At 39.0% G+C, this 16,353-nt stretch overlaps 1 protein-coding gene across 2 annotated transcripts in view; it reads right to left on the reverse strand.

Moving 5' to 3' along the window:
• The window catches only part of cntn5 (contactin 5), a 151,610-nt gene that overhangs the window by 92,704 nt on the left and 42,553 nt on the right, over nucleotides 1–16,353 (reverse strand). The window contains exons 3-4 of one of the 2 annotated variants that reach the window (XM_088427826.1): nucleotides 16,233–16,301; nucleotides 14,938–15,196 (exon numbers count right to left, since the gene is read on the reverse strand). In XM_088427826.1, coding sequence (XP_088283952.1) covers nucleotides 14,938–15,116 — 179 coding nt within the window. In that variant the 5' untranslated portion in view covers nucleotides 15,117–15,196; nucleotides 16,233–16,301. Of the gene's footprint in view, nucleotides 1–10,936; nucleotides 11,033–14,937; nucleotides 15,197–16,232; nucleotides 16,302–16,353 lie in introns of those variants that run through there. The other variant, XM_088427825.1, reaches the window with a different exon arrangement.

The following is a 16,353-nucleotide window of genomic DNA, read 5'->3' on the forward strand; positions in this document are numbered from 1 at the left end:
TTTATTTGAAGGCCATCGCCTGCGTCTGCCTCCCAGGGAGCCTTCGCACATCTCCCTCGTGCGTGTGTGTTTTTGTGTGTGTTTTTGTGTTTGCGTGTGTGCGAGAGAGCCGTTTTACACTCAAGCCTGATCTGTGGCTTGTCGCAAATTGATTTTTAGTACACATATAAAAATGATCAAAATGGGGACGCGGGAGAAATGAAGCCCCACTTGAAAATTTGGGAGGAAAAATGATTATTTGTTGATATATTTCTTGATTTGAGCTAAAGTAGTATTTGACACTCAAACAAATTGAAGAGTTGATGATGTCAAAAACTGTCTGGTGTATTCGTCATAAAACTAATGGCAAGTAAATATTAGGGAAACAAGAACTTATGTTAAAAAAATAGCTCAGTTCAGCGAGCATCAATCACTTAGGAAAAAAAATAAATAAATGAAAATACCCCAAGAATCACAAATTTCAGCACACTTTGCACACTCTACATTTTGCCTCGTTGAAATAAGCACAAGACTTAAAAATAAGTCTTTGAGATTAAATGACTTAATTTTTACAATTAATCAAGTCATCCACAAGCTATGAATGTTAAGTTTATGTTAAAAACGATTTCAATTAACATACATTTATTGTTGTCTGAATATTTTCTACAGAATATATATATATATATATATATATATATATATATATATATATATATATATATATATATATATATATATATATATATATATATATATTACATGGCACAAACTTTTATACAAAATCTTCTTGAACTTATACATATTTTTTATATTTAAAACGATATTTTTGAAACTCTTTTTGAGCACGGCCGTTGATTCACCTCTTTTCACGAGTGGAGAGCCCCCAGGTGGTTAGGAAAAAAAAAAAGGAAAAAAAAATTGCGGATAAGCCACACTGGACTATAAGCCGCAGGGCTCAAATCATGAGAAAAAAATTGCAGTTTATAGCCTGAAATTTACGGTAGTTTTACGGATCACACCCATGCTGTGTGCAGGGTTCATTGTCACCGGAATGACACCGAGAGGTGTGTGTGTGTGTTTGGGGGGGGGGGGGGGGGGGGGGGTGTTATTAAATCACACGTCGCTCCACCAGCAGGTCCGCCGTTACATACGTGAAATATATTCAAGGAATTATGCTTCCTGGAATAACTCCGGCGGCTGTCGGAGAGCGAGACGCCGCGGGAAGTGAGCCGAGGACATCCGAGTGGCTCGTCCCGGGGATGCCATCAATTTAGACGGGAATTATAAACAAAAAGATGTTATTATTCGCGGCGGCGCGGGAGGGCCGAGGCACACTCGGTTCTTCGCGTCCGTCTCACTGGAGGAAGTGGCTGCGGCGTGAAAACCCATGAGTGAGTGACGCGCTGACAGGACACATATTTCAATTTACACGAGACCTAACACGAAGCTATCCTACGGGACAGGATCTAGGCCAGTCTAGGATAATTAAAGTGGACCCCGATTTCTCACTTTTGTCACAGAATTCAGACTTTTTTTTCTCAGATACCTTTATTTCCTGATTTCTGACTTTAAAGTTAGAATTCCGACTTTATCCGCAGAATTCGTCACCATGAAGTCGGAACGCGACTTTAAATTCGGGATTCCAAGGGCAGAATTCCTACTTTAAAGTCCAAAGTCAGAAATCTCATGTACGACTATTCTCAGAATTGTGTTTTGCAAGACAGAGTTCTGACTTAAAATTCAGGATTCTGATGGCAGGATTCTGACTTTTAAGTGAGAATTTCGACTTTAGAAGAAATATAACCAGAAGTTCATCTCAAATTTACAACTATTCTCAGAATTCCGAGTGAGAGTTTAGAGTGAGAATTCAGACTACTATTCTCAGAATTCTGACTGATCAGAATTCCGAGTTTAGTCTCAGAATTCTGCTTTTATTCTTAGAATTCTGACTTTAAAACTTAAGAATGGCATGAGAATTCTCAGTCGGAATTGTCAGAACAGTGAAGAATTGACATTCAAGTGAGCTCAGAAGTCGGATTTCACAATGAGAATTTTGACTTTTGAATTTTTGGTCTGACTATTTTCAGATTTATGACTGGTCAGGATCTGATGCGTCAAAATAATGAGAATTAAGTCAGAAATTTGACAGAGATAAATCTGAATAAAAAGTCAGCATTTTCACTGTCAGAATTCTCTATTCTGAGTTGAGATCAGTGAGACGAAAGTCAGAATTTTGACTACTCTCAGAATTCTGGTCAGTGAGAATAGTCATAATTCCGGACTAAAATCTTATTTCCTAATCTTTTCTCTCAACTTATGACCTTTTTTTTCTTCTTTGTGGTTGTTTTAAAGATCTTTATGAGTTGACAGGATGTTTCATTTCTGCCATATAACGCAAACCATGAATTTCCCCTCATTTTTTTTTAACCACTCTGTAACCTTCACCTCAGATACCAAACGTCTTATCAGATATTTAATGTTTCATTTTTTATTTGCTTGTCAAAAGGGTTTTCATTCCGAGGCGAAACAAATTATCCGTGAAAGGAACCCATTGCTTTCACAATTCAGCTAAAAAAAATGTACGCATGTAATTCAAAACCATTGAGAGGACAAAAAGAACATTTCAATTATATTAAAAGTGTTGTTAATGCAGCCGTTTAAGGTAGTAAAGGCTTTCAAATCTTTAGAATTCTTTCACGGGCAAAGAGACGGAGAAAAATAAAGTTTCAAGATGATGTACGAACTTACGAGGAACAGCTACTCAGAGCGCTGAAATTGGACCTCAAAGTACTTGGGCCAACTTGGGTAAGAAACGGCCTGAAACCATACAGCCATCAGCCAGCCATGAGAACAGAATCAAAAGAAGTTTGAAGCAGATCAGTAACCTCGCAAGGAACCCAGATCTGACGCTGGAATGTCGGCCATCTTGAGCCACTTGAAAAATAGAACGGACGTCTCGTTATGAAAAATTTAGGTTATGAAATTAGCGGTAATTTTACAAAGATCTATGCGGCAGACTTAGATTTTTTTTTTTTTTTTTTATTTATACTTTTAATTCATTAGTCGCACAGTATAGTATACAGTATATGCTCTACCGGTATACGAGACGGCCGTATACCAGTAGAGCGGTAATATAAACAAGATCCTTGCTACAGGTTTGGAAATTTTTGGTTTACTTTTCTGTTAAATTCATTAGCCGCACGGTATACGATCTGCCGTTATACGAGTACCGCCGTATGCCGGTAGAGCGGTAATATAAACAAGATACTTGAACAAGATTCTTCTTACATTTTTTGTATACTTTTCTTTTAAATTCATTAGCCACAATGTATGCGATATACGCTCTGCCGCTATACGAGTACCGCTGTATACGGGTAGAGCGGTAATATAAACAAGATTCTTGACTCTGAATTTTTTTTTATATACTATGCGATACTCACTCTTCCGGTATACGAGTATCGCCGTATAGCGGTAGATCAGTAATATACACATGATGCTTGCTACAGACTCAGAAATTTTTGGTATACTTTTCTTTTAAATTCATTAGCCACACGGTATACGATATACGCTCTGCAATTAAACTCGTACCGTTGTATGCCGGTAGAGCAGTGATAAAAACTAAATCCTTGCTACAGACGTAGAAATTTTTGATGTACTTTTCTTTTAATTTCATTTTTTTTATATACTTTTCTGTTAAATTCATTAGCCACACGGTACGCGATATTCACTCTTCCGGTATACGAGTACCGCCGTATAGCGGTAGATCAGTAATATAAACAAGATCCTTGATGGAGAAATTTTTGGTATACTTTTCTGTTAAATTCATTAGCCACACGGTATACGCTATACGCTCTGCAATTATACTCGCACCGTCGTATGCCGGTAGAGCAGTGATTAAAAACTAAATCCTTGCTAGAGACTTAGAAATTTTTGATGTACTTTTCATTTCATTTGCCACACAGTATACGATATACGCTTCGACGGTATACGAGTACCGGCGTACACCGGTAAAGAGTTAAAACAGAAAAGCAAGCAATCTGGAAGTTCGGATATTCAAAGATCAAGCTAGCTATAGCAATAAACTGACGCCAACATCCCAGCTGTGCCCTACAAAACACACCAGCACATGCGGACAACGTTGTCAGCACACAAAACACGCACATAAATTTGACCCATCTGTCCCCCAAAGAAGTCAGCCAAAGGGAAAGCGCAGAAAAACGTAGTGACAAGTTCAGCTCGAGTTTAAGCATGAAATTTGCAAGTCATCCCTTAACTCGCAGCCATATTTTTATTTCGTTTCATTTTTTTTATCTCATTTCCACACACTCCATTGTTTACGACATCAAGGAATGACAATCTATCCACTTTCAAATGTCAAAAGGTATCCGACTCATTTCTGCTAATCTTTGGGTTTTCAACTATCTGCCAGGCTGCAGATTTCGCCTTTGGACCCAGACTGCCAGAAACCACATTCATCTCTCTAATCTGTCTTTTGCATGATCATTTAGTTTTTATTTTTTTTATAATATGACTAAAAAAACTGAGAAATGTCAGCATGCCGTTCGCATAGGATAAAATCTTTAACCCTTTCAGCCAGGGAAAACAACAATCCTCGGGCTATTTTTCTTTACCGCCAAACAAGTTGATTACCGACTAACTCGAGAGTGATATGGAACTCGTTTAGAATGATAACCGGCCCTAATTTGAGTCTTACTCTCTTCTTCTGTTGAAAAGCAGCGAAAGACAAATTATAATGTACACCACACACAATAATCTTCTCAATATACAATAGCGACAGTACCCATAAAAGCCGGACAAACAGACACAGCTTTTTCCTCGATTAACCCTCTGAACAATCAGAAAACATTTCAAATATGTATAACGGTTGCACTCCTGTGAAAATATCACTTCTGTTTATTATATTTATAATCCATATTTATTCATTATGCACAAATCAGAACAGTGGGGCGAACGCTTGTCAATTTTATTGTCCCTCTTTACACAGATGGGATGTCGGGAGTCTCGATACTTTTGTGGCTGTCAAAAGGTAGAGAATCCATTCCTTATAAGCTTGTGAGGTCTTTTGGGGCTACAAAATAGCACACTAAGTTCTTACCGCGAGAAATTGTAGGCTCGTCACCTGTCTTTTGAGTGGGCCTTCTCCCTTTCCCACAAAGATCTGTTTCTATCTTATTGAACTTCTGTGTGAGTGAAATTTTGGAGCTCAAGTGACAGAAGGAATCCGGGGTAATACGGCCAGTTTTCAAATCAAAAGATTTTTCAAAATAAAATAGCTTTTAGACTCGAATTTTACATAAAACGGAAATGGTTTATTATTTCGGGTGTGGCTCGGTACTAGTTGATCCACAGACCGGTGGTTGGGACCTCTGCTTTAACCGGTGCAATCTTAATTGATCAGCTGGAGAGCAAGGATGGACTCGAACGTCGGTTCAGTCTGCTCACTTCTTTTATTGAAAATAACGACATCGGCTGACACGAGCTGGAGTTTATCTCCATTTCCTGCAAAACCAACATAACAAGAGGGTTAAAGACTCGCTAGCTGCCGCCACTCAATCGACTGTGAGATGATTCATTCCAACAAACGATCTTCATCTTATTGGCGCTGCAACAAAGGAATCGCGCGAGTGTTTTTGCAGATGACTCGATTAGGAAGGGTTCACACAGCGAAGGCGGCACAAAGAGAAGCTGATGAAAGAACGGCATAATTAACGGTAATGAGGCCGCCCGACGCATGGGCACACCCGGAGACTCTTGTTGCTGCTTTGCAGATGAAAAAAAAAAAGAATCAAGTGAGGTCGCACTATGAGACCAACTTATGATTTCTTCACGCTGTTGTGTCACTCGTGTTAATTAGCTCGGCCCTCGACATTCGTTTGCCACAGATATGATTTGACATTTACGCTTACAAGAGGGTCTTTGCCAAAAACACAGATTACAAGCTACAATTACGCCAATTTAGCTCCAACTAATGAGTCAACTCAATTTTAACGCAATGGCCGAGGATTAAACAAAGTTCGCAAAGTTCGAGGAGAAAAAAAAAAATTGTTAAAAACAACTAAGGTAAAACATACATTCTACACACAGTTGGGTCAAAAATAACCAAATTTGACTGCCAAAATCGAATGTTTGGGGAAATACGGTCCAACTTTCAGTTCTTTTTTTTTATGTCACCCCCCCCCCCCCCCCCCCCCCCAAAAAAAAAAAAAAAAAAAAATGAAAACAAAAAAAACAAAGACTAAGTGTATCTAGATTGTTGGGTCAAATTGACCCAAAATAAGTCAAGAGGTTTGGACTGAAAAATTGAGTTATTTTGACCCATTTGTTCTTAGAGTCTCCACTTGACCCAACTATTTTGGATTAAATTTAGGACCCAACTATTTTGGATTAAATTTAGAACCCAAAAAGATGATTGTACCCATTACCTTTAGGCTATGGAGCCATCATTTGATTCCAACCTGCAAAGTAGGATCACTCTTAACCCAAATTAGGTTATTTTGGACCCAGTTTTTTTATGGGTTTAATTGAGCCTTTTTGGATTCGAACTGGGTTATTTCTGATCTAACTGCTACAGTGTGTGTTCTTTATATGACATACTGTAGATTATTGATTTATAATAACCCAAAGTTTGGTCAATCCCTTTCAACCCAATTTGGGTTATTTTTGAGCCAATTCCTCTTAAATTGTGGGTTCGTCATTTGACCCAAACCTTTGAATTAATGTTCTAACCCAAATTCTTTTTGAGACCATTTAGGCTATTGTGACCTAACTGTTTTTCAGAAATTGGGTTCTTCATTCATTGGACTAAATTTATGACAGAAAAACTTAGCTCAGTGCCTTTTTTCGCAATTTAGTTTACTTTAGACCCGACTGTTCTGAGAGTGTGTGTTCTTTATTCGACCTTCACTTTTAGGATGAAATCTTCACCCCGAAATGGTGAGTCAGTCCATTTTCGACAAAATTCGTGGATCAGTTCATTTTGGACCCGAATTAGTTGATTTCAGACCTAATTGTCATCGTATTGTTGGGTCTAATTGACCAGTCAGGGCTGGGTATCTCGTGGACTCAAATTGGGTTATTTTTTTTCACCAAACTCTTCTGAGGAGACCCCGCCCCCATGAAGACTTTCCCCTATTCATAGATGATTCCTCGATGTTGATGCTCGCTCAACCCAAACTCATTGTAATGCCAAGCCTTGAGTAAGTAACGCGTCTGTTGCAATTTGCTCTTCGGCGAGTCAGTGGACACTCTGCGATGCTAACGCAAACTGATGGAACGCGCGGCTCGATTAGTTTAGTTGTTTTCTCCGTTTTGGCCTTTAATTTGATTCTGTTCTGGATCCTTGCTCTTCCAGACAAGCCACTGCATCTTTCAAAAAAATAATCCTTGCGTTGGGACTTTGCGCGGTCGTTTCTCGGGAAGCAAAAGTAGATAGGGGGGAGGGGGGGTGCTGGAGTTGGTAACTAGAAAGCAATTCACTACGCTAGCTTTTTAGCTAACAGGTAAAGTTAACTAAGCCACTTGTAGTTGTATATATATATATATATATATATATATATATATATATATATATATATATATATATATATATGGGTAGTGAAAATCTGCATAAGAAGGACAGCTACTGAAATGTACAGGAAGGGAAAAAAATAGCACTATTTTGGTCATTATAATTCTTAAGATTAATCGAACTGAAAAAAAAAAGAAGAAGAAGTCCATGTCAGTCAAGCCCTGGTAATGATCCACACCGGCTCACCCGTTATCCGAATTTGATCACGTCGTTCACGAGCTGAGCTATGATTGGTTGGTCTCTGAGTTCTGCGTAATTGTGATGTCACTTCCTGTCAACGTCAAAAGGCAAAGTGCATTTTTGAAGGTGTTCATTGTACATGACAAAGAATTGAATTCTTATCAAGTATCGACAAGCTATTTACGTTTGGCAGCTAAAAATGGCTAAATAATCCCTTACGTTTAGCAAGGCCATCTTGAATTTAGCGGCAGCCACTTGAAAGTTCGACTTAAGTATGACCTGCGCAAACAGTACGCGCCGTACTCCCACCTCTGCTGCAAGGGGACGTAATATAATTATCAAAACCTATTTTTGTCCCGCGGGCTCCCGCGTGTCAACACCAGCGCTGCCTTTGGGATTGTCTGTTCCAATCCCAGTCCTCGGTGGGGGGTGGGGTGGGGGGGGTGGGGTCTCCGCCATCGTAGCGATTACGATGCGGCGTTAACACCGGAGGGGATGTCTGTCGCTCAGTCACCGAGGGGAACGTTCAGACAAGAAAAATAAGAGAAGGCCGACAGAGACGCGTCGTCGCCGCTGTTTGTTAAAAGCAGTTTTTAATCCAACAAATGTCCTGTCATGTCAAATCCTAGCTAAGGCAAACTCACTCGCTGTGTTTCCACGAGTCATTTACAACCTAATCCTATTATTTGAAAAAAAAAAAAGAAAAAATCACATCAAACAGCGTTCTTTATATCCCAGAAATGGGGTTCTTTAACTGTTTAAGATCAAAGATTTTCTAGAATCTTTACTGTGTCCAAATCCCAAATTGAGAACAGTTTTCTTTTCAAACTAAGAGCAAATACATTGGAACATGAAACAAGTTATTGCTATATTGTTGCATAATGTCTACTTGGCTCAATCTATTATGCTTTCATTTTGTTGAGGTACCTGAAAAAAATACGACTTGCTATAGCACTACAAATGAGGTTTCGGAGTTTAATAAATCAGATATGGATGCCATAGCACAGTCATTTTGCCGTTTTAAAAGTAAGTAGTTATTTTTACAATAATTTGATGACAGATTTGGTATTTTGTCCAATTCCTTGATCTATACATCGAAGGCATTTTCCCATCAAGAAGACAACAGGGAGCTGAAATTTCACCCGATTTTAACAACATGTCAAATTTTAACATGGCACGACCACTTAGTTATCATACTAACAGGAGTGTGCAATCACTTTTCAAAATGACGTGGAAGAAAATGAGCCGAAAATGGTCAAAAAAACACAAAAGGGTTAAAAACACATTTTCTCATTTCTTGTCGCCTGAAAATGATGTCACCTGCTGGATGCTCAACTAAAGACCAACCACAGCACAGCTAGTGCCCATCACATGACCAAAAGGTGAGCCGTGATTCGTTGCAAGCGGGAAAAACGATTGATTACCAACAAATTGATTATAGACAGAATATGATCTTTTTACAAAGCTAAACCAGATTTTTCCTTGAACTCTTTGTTACTGGCTACATTATGGAAGTGTTTTGTTTTTTTTGGGGGGGGGGGGGGGGGGGGGGGGGGGGCGGGGGTACTTAGTGCAAAGTAAGTAAGTTTGAGACGCACCGCCTCGGAGGCGTGACAGCTTATCAGAGTGCGGCCATCATCCGAGCCGACGACAAGCTTCGGGGGCCTCGTCGGGGTCGGGGGACTTTTACGCGCGTTTCCGCTCACATTTGTCACTGACAAGCAGACACCCTCGGGTGCCGTCGTCCGGCTGAGACGCCCCCTTCCCCGAGCCATCTCTCGCTTTGTTTGCCGCGATACGTTTTCATCCGGGGGTTAGCCTTCGTCGCCGCCCCGTCGTATCCGATTAGCCGGACGGCCGCCGTCGATATTTATATGGTTTAGGCCGGCCGGGGCGTCGCCGCCCGCGCTGAAAGGGCGCACCTGCCGGCTCATGTTTTGTACATAGGAAATTAAATGATTTATCGTGCTAACGATGTATTAAACAAATCTCTTATGTATTCAGAAATCCCCCCACATATATCTCTACATTTCACATTTTTAAGATATTGTGATAACCTAGCATATACACGTTTTTATTTCTTTTTCTTAAATTACCATACGATGCCACAAGATGGTGCTAAATCGCAGTCTAGATGCAAAACAGTCGATGCGTTAAATGTTATGAGGCGCAGAAATTGGTGAATGATTTATCGTCATGATAACGATTGTTTTTCGGAAATAAAATGAGAAAAAAATGCGTGTAAGCATAAAATCAGGAAAAAAATAGATCAATTGGATGAATTTGTATTTTGAAGATGAGCTAGGTTTAGCCTGGGTTAGAGTTTTGGACCAAAATTCTATAAAAATGACAGACATAATTATATATGATAATATTAAACTGGTCCATGCAGTGGTTTGAGCAAAAATATGCGCATAAAAACAGGATCAGGAAAAATAATCGGCGATACCACCCAGGAAAAAAAAATGCCAATTTTATGACTGTCATTAAAGAGCTAAGTTTAGCCTGGGTCGTTACGGAGAGTTTTGTACCGATCTAAATCATGTAAGATGACTGACTTAATTGAATAATATTAATTGGTAATATGAATGGAAGATGTTCAAGCAAACAATTTGTCTGTAATTGACGCTTATCACAAATGTGATTATTTTTTAATGCAAATACGAGCGAAATCAGGAAAAATAATGGGAGCTATTCCCTCCACCTCAAAAAACAAAATTCAATTTGATGAATGCTTGATGTACCGTATTTTCCGCACTATAAGGCGCACGGGATTATAAGGCGCACCCTCAATTAATGACACATTTTAAAACTTTTTCAATCACAATATAGTAATACTGAAAATAATAACAATAATAACTCAAATAATAACTCTAAATAGCATAATAACTCAATGTCAATATGAGCAACCTTGTTCAACTGTAAACACGCAAAAAAAAAACAGGTAACGCTTACTTTATCAGTTCGATCCCCATCTACAAATCCCAAACTCAATTTTGATCCATATATAAGGCGCACCTGATTATAAGGCGCACCGTCATCTTTTTAAGAAAAAATAAGGCTTTTAGATATATATAGTGCGGAAAATACGGTAGTTAAGTTTAATCTGGGTCATTACAGAGAGTTTCGGTCCCTTTTTTTCCGCAAATACAATGATGTTAACGCGACAGATAATATGAAATTTCTCACGTGCATTTGTAGAAGCGATTCAAAATAGCTTTAGCGGGGTTGCGAATTTCTTCCTGTTTGGGGTGTCTGCGGCCATATCGAAATAGATCCACGCCTCTGTAGGAAGAAAAACATTTTTTAAAGAAATTAGTCAAAAATCATTAAGAGGATTAATGTAATGAATGAGGATATAATGGCGAATATCCCCATTGTGGGACTAATCAAGATGATCTTATCTTGAATGTGATTTGTTCACAAATAGAGCAGAAAGTGGAGCAAAGCATTTTGCCAAATGGAATTTTCCGTTTTCAGCAGGGAACTCTTTTCGCTATTTTACAGGGATATTGTTTGTTTTTTTCTTTCCGCTTGGCGCCCTCCAGCCACTCGGGTCCAGTCCGGGTGCGCCTCATTGTCTCATCACTTTGCTTTTAGTTTCCTGTCAAGTCTGTCGGAATTTTAGGGAGGTCCAAACGTTCATCCGGTTTTGACAACTGAATCACTTCAAAATGTTTTTTTTTAAAGTATTTTTAGGCAAAAAAAAGAAAAGAAAAAAAAGACAGTGTTCGATTTATTAAAGTTCAGAACCTTTCAAACTTCATTTTTGTGTGGATCCACAAGATAAATAATTAAATAAGTGTCCTGTTTTGGATCATATAAGAGATATGTTGATAATTAATAAATATTTGTCCACAAAAAAAAAAATAACTCAAAGTGTCAAACCAGTTCTCAAAAAGGAAGAACTATAAATAAACATTTGCGCAGGGGAAAATATGAAACATAAATTGATCCTAGTAGAGATCTGTTCACAAAAATAAAACATCAATTATTAAGAAAAATTTGTCCACAAAAAAAAAATCAACCTAAAGTGTTAGATCTGCTCTCAAAAAGGAATAATTATAAATAAATATTTGTCCACAAAAAAAAAAACTCAAAATGTCAAAGCAGTTATCAAAAAGGAATAACTATAAATAAACATTTGCGCAGGGGAAAATATGAAACATAAATTGATCCTAGTAGAGATCTGTTCACAAAAAAAATAATCAATTATTAATAAATATTCACCCACAAAAAATAATCAACCTAAAGTGTCAGATCTTCTCTCAAAAAGTAATAATTATAAATAAATATTTGTCCACAGAAAAAAATATTCAACCTCAAGCGCTCTTTTGGGATCATAGGAGAGATCTGTTCACAAAAATAAATCATTAATTTAATTATTAATAAATATTTTTCCACAAAAAATAATCACTATAAAGTGTCACACCTGTTCTCAAAAAGAAATAATTATAAATGAATATTTGTCCACAGAAAAAAATATTCAACCTCAAGCGCTCTTTTGGGATCGTAGGAGAGATCTGTTCACAAAAATAAATCATTAACTTAATTATTAATAAATATTTTTCCACAAAAAATAATTACTAAAAAGTGTCACACCTGTTCTCAAAAAGAAATAATTATAAATATATATATTTGAACGCAGAAAATAGAGTGTCCTCTTTTGGTATCATAGAAGAAATCTGTTAAAAAATATATATCATTAACTTAATTATTAAGAAATATATGTCCAGAGAAAAAAAAAATCAACCTAAAGTGTCAGACCTGTTCTGAAAAAAAATAATTATAATTAAAAAATTGTCCAAAAATTGGGATCATAGAGATTTGTTCACAAAAACAAATCATTAACTTTACAGGTAACTTGACAAGTTTTTAAAAGAATGAAATTGAGCTTAAGTGTGTTCTATTGAATGTTCTATTTAAACACTGATTTACTTCAAAAATGATTCTTAAAAGATTTTTGCATGCTTTTTAATTTGTTTTATTTAAAATCCGGAGTACCCCCTGGAGTTCCTTCAAGTATCCCCGTTTGAGAACCGCTGCATTAAAAAAAACAAAAACACACCCCAAAAAAACCATGTTTGCCTGTTAATTAGCATTTCTGCTTGGCGTGGAAATCCAGCTAATATTTAGGGGGCGCTTTCTAGACCTCTTGCTTTAAAACGCTCCAAAGTCTTGAATCTTTAATTGCAAAATTTGGCGGGGCCACGGCTGCACTTGTTAAACGTCTCTGAACACCGTTGCATTATACATGAAGAAAAGCCACACACACACACACACACACACACACACACACTACATGCTGAGAAGGATTTCCTGGTAGCACACACACACACACACACACACACACACACACACACACACACACACAGTTGTTGGCCTTGGTCGACTTTTGTCGCCATTTTTTGGTTGAACGGTTTCTTACCATACTGTGGCTCGGGGGCCAAATGCGGCCCGTGGTTATAGTTCCACGGGTCCTCAGTTTCTGGCATAAAATAATCGCGTGCGGCCCAACAGCACAGTAAAAAATAAACAGGTGCAAATAGGGCCAAAATAATCATCACGATTATTTTGGTCAATATTGAAAGCGCCATCATGTTTGGTCAAACATGTCTATTGATTGCCCTATTTTTAAACAAGCAGTATAGAAACAAGGCTTCAAGGCTTCATACTTAGAAGTAGTAATAATGAACTAAAATAAATATATAAAGTAAATAATAAATTCACCCAAGACATGGCGAACATGGCATAGTGCAAACCAACGAAAAAAAAATGAAGCCAACTTAGAACCGAGCACATTAGTCCTCACAATAGTGATGATATTGTGACGATTTCAATTTCGGGAAATGGGTGTTATCGTTACACCCCCACGATCAAACGAAACATGCAAACTACGACAAGAAACACGGAAGAAACGGCGTCACTTGATGCAGATATGCTACTTCTAATATCGTAACGTGATGATATTGTGGCAGTTTCGATATTGTGAAATGGTCGTAACCGTTACATCCCTACGACCAGATGACACTCGCGAACTAAAACAACGCGACCGGGAAAAAACGCAGTCCCTTGACGCAGATCTGCGTCTTTTAATATCGTAACAGGATGATAATGATATCGTGGCAGTTTTAATATCGTGACATGGCCGGTATCGTTACGTCCCTTTCTACCATATGAAACTTGCAAACTACGACTGGTAAGGAAGACCGTCACGACGCGAATATGATCTCTTTAATATCGTAATATGATTGTGATGATATATTGACGATTTTAATATCGGGAAATGGGTGTTATCGTTAAATCCTTAGGATAAAATGAACGGAATGACACGGAAGAAACGGCGTCACCTGACACAGATAAGCTACTTCTAATATCGTAACATGATGATATTGTGGCAGTTTCGATATTGTGAAATGGTCGTAATCGTTACATCCCTACGACCAGATGACACTCGCGAACTAAAACAACGTGACCGGGAAAAAAACGCAGTCCCTTGACGCAGATCTGCGTCTTTTAATATCGTAACATGATGATAATGATATCGTGGCAGTTTTAATATCGTGACATGGCCGGTATCGTTACGTCCCTTTCTACCATATGAAACTTGCAAACTAGCACAAGGTGAATGGGGCTGAACCCTGTGAAAATACTGGGAGCTGAAAGTTCACCGCCTACGCATTTTCTCTTGACGTGGCAGTCTTTGCAAAAAGTTTGGACACCCCTCGGGCTAACGCCTCAAATAGCAAGAAAAAAAAAAAAGCAGAATGAAGAAAAAGGATACCGCTAGGAGCTCAAAGCAAAGGCACTAAACAAGCCTACAGTGCAAAGAAGCCTCGCTGTTGATTTCAAGCCTGATAATAAAAAAGAAATAATAACCCGAGCGCTCTTTTGTGAACTCACCTGCATTAATTGCACAACCGGAGCCACTTTCATTTTCTAAGTGTTCGGAGGTGTGGATTTAAGTGGAAAATAATTAGCCGAGCGTCCAGACTTTTGGACGCGGCGCACATTTGCATCTTTCATTCCGTAATGAGCAAGTTCATTAACTCCGGACTGGAGCAGGAGGTCCAAAAAACGAAATCGTTAATAATATTAATTTGACACCGCGACTCGTATTGCTTTATTTTTGCTCCATTAAGATTTTTAAAAAAGTGTTTAGCAACGCGTTAGAGAGCGTTTCTCCTCACCGGGAAAGCAGCGGTACGGTCCGCCTCCTTCCGCCGGGCTCCTCGAGCGGACCTCCGCCGCCGCCGCCGCCGGGTCCGCCCTCCGGCCGAGAGAATCTCCAGACAAGTCCGAAAAGCAGTTCAGCTGGGGCCAACATCCATTCCCGGAGAAGGGGAGACCAAGCAAGACCGGCTCGCATCCACTCGGGGTCCCGTCGGCGTGTTGAGTTCAAGTCCGCTCGGTCGTCAGCTTCCGCCGCTGCAGCGCGCTGGAGACCCTCTGCAGGGATGCATCCCGGCAGCAGCTGACTGACTGATTGAGGGAGGTGGGCGGGAGGGAGAAAGGAAGGGAGGGAGGGAGAAAGGAAGGGAGGGAGGGAGAAAGGAAGGGAGGGAGGGAGAAAGGAAGGGAGGGAGGGAGGGATGCTGGTCCTCCTCCCCTCCGAGCCAGCGCGAGGAGTGGCGTCCCTCACAATCACAACATCTTGGCCAGCAGAATTAAGACATGCACGGCTGAATGCAATTATTCAAAACAATTTATGTTGAGCTGGTTTCTACATGGGGAAAATACACGATTTGGGATGTTGTTAGTGTTTTTTGTTTGTTTGTTTCTTTTCTATGTTAGATTTGAGTTCTCCTTGTGTCAGTGTCTTGTTAATTTGATTGCGTCCACCTGTCCTTGTCATCCTGCTTCCCTTGAGTCTAACAATTAGCTCCCTGCTCTGATTGTCTCTTGCCCAGGTGTTCCTTGTTGCGTCGTCACTTTATTCCCTGCTTTCTTTCAGTCTTTTTTGGATCATTGTTATGTTTAGCCGCCGGCCTGTCTTTTGTAGTTACTTGCTGTCCTGTTTTTCCCTGAATTCTCAATTGAAAGCCAGAATTCGGAAGTTCTGACTTCAAAGTCAGAGTTATTGACTTTAAAGTCAGAATGCATTTAGGATTCTAACTCAAGTGAGAAATCTAACTCAAGTCAGAATTCTGACTTTATTCTGAGGATTTTGACCATTTTAACGTGCAAATATATGTGTTCTTGACTTTATATGTTTTAAATATAATCGTAGGTCTAGTTATCATGAAATGATATTACATGTGGGTTGGCACTTCTCTGGAGGCGGCCATGTTTGTTATTGCTATGGACAATGGTAAATGCAGCACCTTCTGCTGTCTGTAATGAAAAATCAAATCGTACACGGTGTCCCTTTGTGTCAGTGAGTAAATAACTGAGTTTAAAGCCATAATTACAAGAATAAAGTCAGATTCCCCATTTTAAAGCCAGAATTCTAAAGTCAGAGTTCTTTAGCGACTGATTGACTTACCTGTGGAAGAAAAAGCAAAGCGTGGAGAGTCTTTGTCACTGAAACAGCCTCATTCAACACTGAGCATTTCTGTTTTTTGCAAAAAAAGAATATTTGATGCTGGCTCTTTCCCAAATACACA

This window comes from Hippichthys cyanospilos, chromosome 11 (genome assembly GCF_059441005.1).
Source record: "Hippichthys cyanospilos isolate Australia breed blue-spotted pipefish chromosome 11, RoL_Hcya_1.0, whole genome shotgun sequence".
In the NCBI taxonomy this organism is placed as follows: domain Eukaryota; kingdom Metazoa; phylum Chordata; class Actinopteri; order Syngnathiformes; family Syngnathidae; genus Hippichthys; species Hippichthys cyanospilos.